This window comes from Eurosta solidaginis, unplaced genomic scaffold, assembly GCF_040869045.1.
Source record: "Eurosta solidaginis isolate ZX-2024a unplaced genomic scaffold, ASM4086904v1 ctg00001366.1, whole genome shotgun sequence".
Classification (NCBI taxonomy): domain Eukaryota; kingdom Metazoa; phylum Arthropoda; class Insecta; order Diptera; family Tephritidae; genus Eurosta; species Eurosta solidaginis.
Genome location: NW_027137095.1, coordinates 133,901 through 136,933, shown reverse-complemented (window position 1 = coordinate 136,933; position 3,033 = coordinate 133,901). Strand labels below are relative to the sequence as shown.

At 36.8% G+C, this 3,033-nt stretch overlaps 1 protein-coding gene across 1 annotated transcript; it reads left to right on the top strand.

The window, feature by feature from the left end:
- The first annotated feature begins 1,100 nt into the window (after nucleotides 1-1,100).
- Nucleotides 1,101-2,779, top strand: LOC137236157 (proteasome subunit beta type-4-like). Its single transcript, XM_067758794.1, has 3 exons — nucleotides 1,101-1,323; nucleotides 1,385-1,883; nucleotides 2,563-2,779. The coding sequence occupies exons 1-3, from the start codon at nucleotides 1,190-1,192 to the stop codon at nucleotides 2,713-2,715; spliced, it is 786 nt and encodes a 261-aa protein (XP_067614895.1). The 5' UTR covers nucleotides 1,101-1,189; the 3' UTR covers nucleotides 2,716-2,779.
- The last annotated feature ends 254 nt before the right edge of the window (nucleotides 2,780-3,033 follow it).

Below are 3,033 nucleotides of genomic sequence, written 5' to 3'. Positions count from 1 at the left end.
TACTGTTCTTCATTCCACTTCCATTCGAGTGCCTATTTTCACGGCCTGCGAGTGCCTTCCACTCTATTCGCAACATAACCTCGAATTAAGCTGCCAAACTATATAGTAAACAATGGCCCAAATTTATTCTGTCTATCTTGTTTTCATTTGGTTGACGTGGATCACAGTTGCATTTGACATGCGCGTTGCCAATTGCCCACGCCTGTCAAATGCAACTTAAGCTCCACGCAAATAGACTACCTTATATTAGTTGGTATGAGGGCTTATTTTGTCCTTATACAAGGATATTTTAAGAAGGCTTAAACAGATTTTGGCATATGACCAATTCAACTAGACTTGGCCGCCAGAAAACTGCTTTGCTAAATGGAAACAGGTAATTCCGGCTGATTTGTGTTATCTCGCCGCCTTTTTCTTATTATGCTCCTCTGTGGATGTTGCTGTGGCACCAATTCATTACTCATTTCAGTGAATACCACATGAAATACAATACTGTGCATTGTTTATATTTTATTTATTAATTTCAAAAAAATTCGCAACAATAATTAAACTTTTCAATTTTTTAAACAAAATAATAAATGCGTAACGAATTTCAATTGACAAAACAGCTAACTTCGAAATTCGAAATTCGTATTCCACAATTATTGTTCTCCCTAGGAGAAAAGAATTAAAGGGAATATTTAGAATTGGGCTGAATAAATTCACCAACTCAATTATTTTTAGGTTATGGATACGGCAAAAAACCAATTGGTTGGCTGTGGTATGGTTATGGATAGGGCGTTATGGTATGGCACCATTGACCATAAGGTTGCTAAGATCAGCTGTTTTATATGAATATGGATGCGTCTACTTTGCCAGGGTTTTAAGATTGAGTTTCACGCATCCATATGAAAAACTGCTTATGGGACGGTCTTTAAGAAATAATTCAAAATATTTCTTTAGCATATGCTTAGCCTTCGACCTTATAGTTAATTCGCACCCAAAAAAAGCTAAGCATAATTGACCAGAAAATCGGCTAATGTAAATGGACCTTAGCGTTTTGAAATGTATGAAAATACGAACGTTGTATTTCATGAACTTGGCAACTATTATTGAAATCACAAATATTAGGTGACATGACAGTTAACGTCATTTTCCAGAATTTGCATTTCATCGTGTTTGATAATATTAATTTGCTGCCAAGATTCTAAGAATGTGCTCTAACGATTTCTTTATTCAATCAGATCTCTGGAAGAATGGCCCTATACATGGACAATTTTACAATTTCCCAGAAGCAAAAGCAACTAGGTGCTTGACTGGAATACTATCTGACAAACAGTATTCATCGTAAGTGAGCGTTTTTATTCTAATATACGGTAAAGCAAGCTTTTAATTTTAATATGAACAGATCTCCAATTACTACCGGCACATCGGTATTAGGAGTTAAGTTCGATTGTGGCGTAATGATTGCCGCTGATGACTTGATTTCTTACGGATCTTTAGCACGTTTCCAAGACGTACAAAGAGTATTTAAAGTCAATGAAAAAACTATTATTGGTGCGAGTGGTGAGTTTGCTGATTTTCAAAGTCTGAAAAGGAGCATAGATCAAAAGATGGTTGAAGACTTGTGTTATCAAGATGACATCGACATGAACCCAAAGTCGTTGTACAATTGGTTAACTCGCGTCCTATATAATCGCCGCAGTCGCAATAACCCTTTATGGCTGGAGATGGTAGTTGGTGGAATGCAGAATGGTGAGCCATTCTTGGGTCACGTAGATTTACGCGGACGGGCTTATGAAGATAACGTAGTAGCTACTGGCTTTGGTAAACATTTTGCTCTTCCATTGGTACGAGAGCAAATATCAAATGGAGAACTACTTTCACAAAGTGAAGCATCACAAGTGGTAAGAAAAGTTGGTAATGTTTTACAAAACCTAGTATCACGTAATTTTTATCAAAAGCCGCGTTTCGGCACTCGATTTGGAATACGAAACGAAAAATCAAAATTCTTTTTATCAAAAGTGTTATCAAGGCGTTTTGGATCCAGGAATCCGAATCCGAAAACAAAGGTAAACATTTTGGGTCTGTCAACAGAATTGAAAATTTTCATTTGGTTCTTGTAATTTTGATGAGTTTGTTGTACCCTCAAAAAAAAAGCGCTAACTCAAGTGTTGTGCGCGGATATAGTTTTGGTTTCCAAACCGTTGCAGGACCCAACCAGGGTAATTTATTATAAGCGCGGCCGAAAGCCGCCAATGGGAAAAGGTGTTGTGCGCAAAATACAATGGATCACACCCCAGTTCGGATTCACCATCCTGTATTCAAAACGCGACTTCTGACACATCTGGATATGTATTAAGTGTGTCATGCTTTCCCATAGAATTACAGCAAATATTCATGGGATCTTTGTATTTTGCCACATTTTTTGTAGACACACAAAATGCAGGAAAGTGTTCTTAGCACATAAAATTCTTATCCCCGGTGTTGGACTCACCAAGCGTTATTTTGTAAAACGTTACCGAAAGTATTGTTAGTATGTGTCGCATCACATTATTTTGCTAATTTTTTTTATTTCTTTATTAGCTGCGCAAATGCATGGAAGTTTTGTACTACCGCGATTGTCGTGCTATATCTAAATACTCTGTAGCAGTTTCCACTAATCAAGAGACCGTTGTGCAAGGTCCATTCGAAGTTAACCAAAACTGGCAATTGGCCACTATGGTAAAAGGATATTAATATAACAGAATATACAAATTATACATTTGAATAAATATATTTAAAAATTTTCTTAAACAGAGAATTTGAGTTGGTATAAAATAGTAGTCTACGTTCTTTTGGAGCCCATATTATCCATACATACAGCAGAGCTGTAAAAAGATTGAATCAATTTAGTATACATTCTCTCAGCACTGTTTTAAAAATTGTGATTTTTGGTTGCATGTTCTTCTTGTAGCAGTGATTCGCCCTATCCAATAGGTACGACCGATCACGATCGTTGTTGTTGTTGTAGCGATAAGGTTGCTCCCCGAAGGCTTTGGGGAGTGTAATCGATGT

Excerpts from the sequence above, each read along its gene's own strand:
- LOC137236157 (XM_067758794.1), top strand. The coding sequence starts at position 1,190 with ATGTGCTCTAACGATTTCTTTATTCAATCAGATCTCTGGAAGAATGGC. Across the intron at positions 1,324-1,384 it reads TCTGACAAACAGTATTCATC|ATCTCCAATTACTACCGGCA; the intron begins GTAAGTGAGCGT and ends TAATATGAACAG. Across the intron at positions 1,884-2,562 it reads AAAGTGAAGCATCACAAGTG|CTGCGCAAATGCATGGAAGT; the intron begins GTAAGAAAAGTT and ends TTTCTTTATTAG.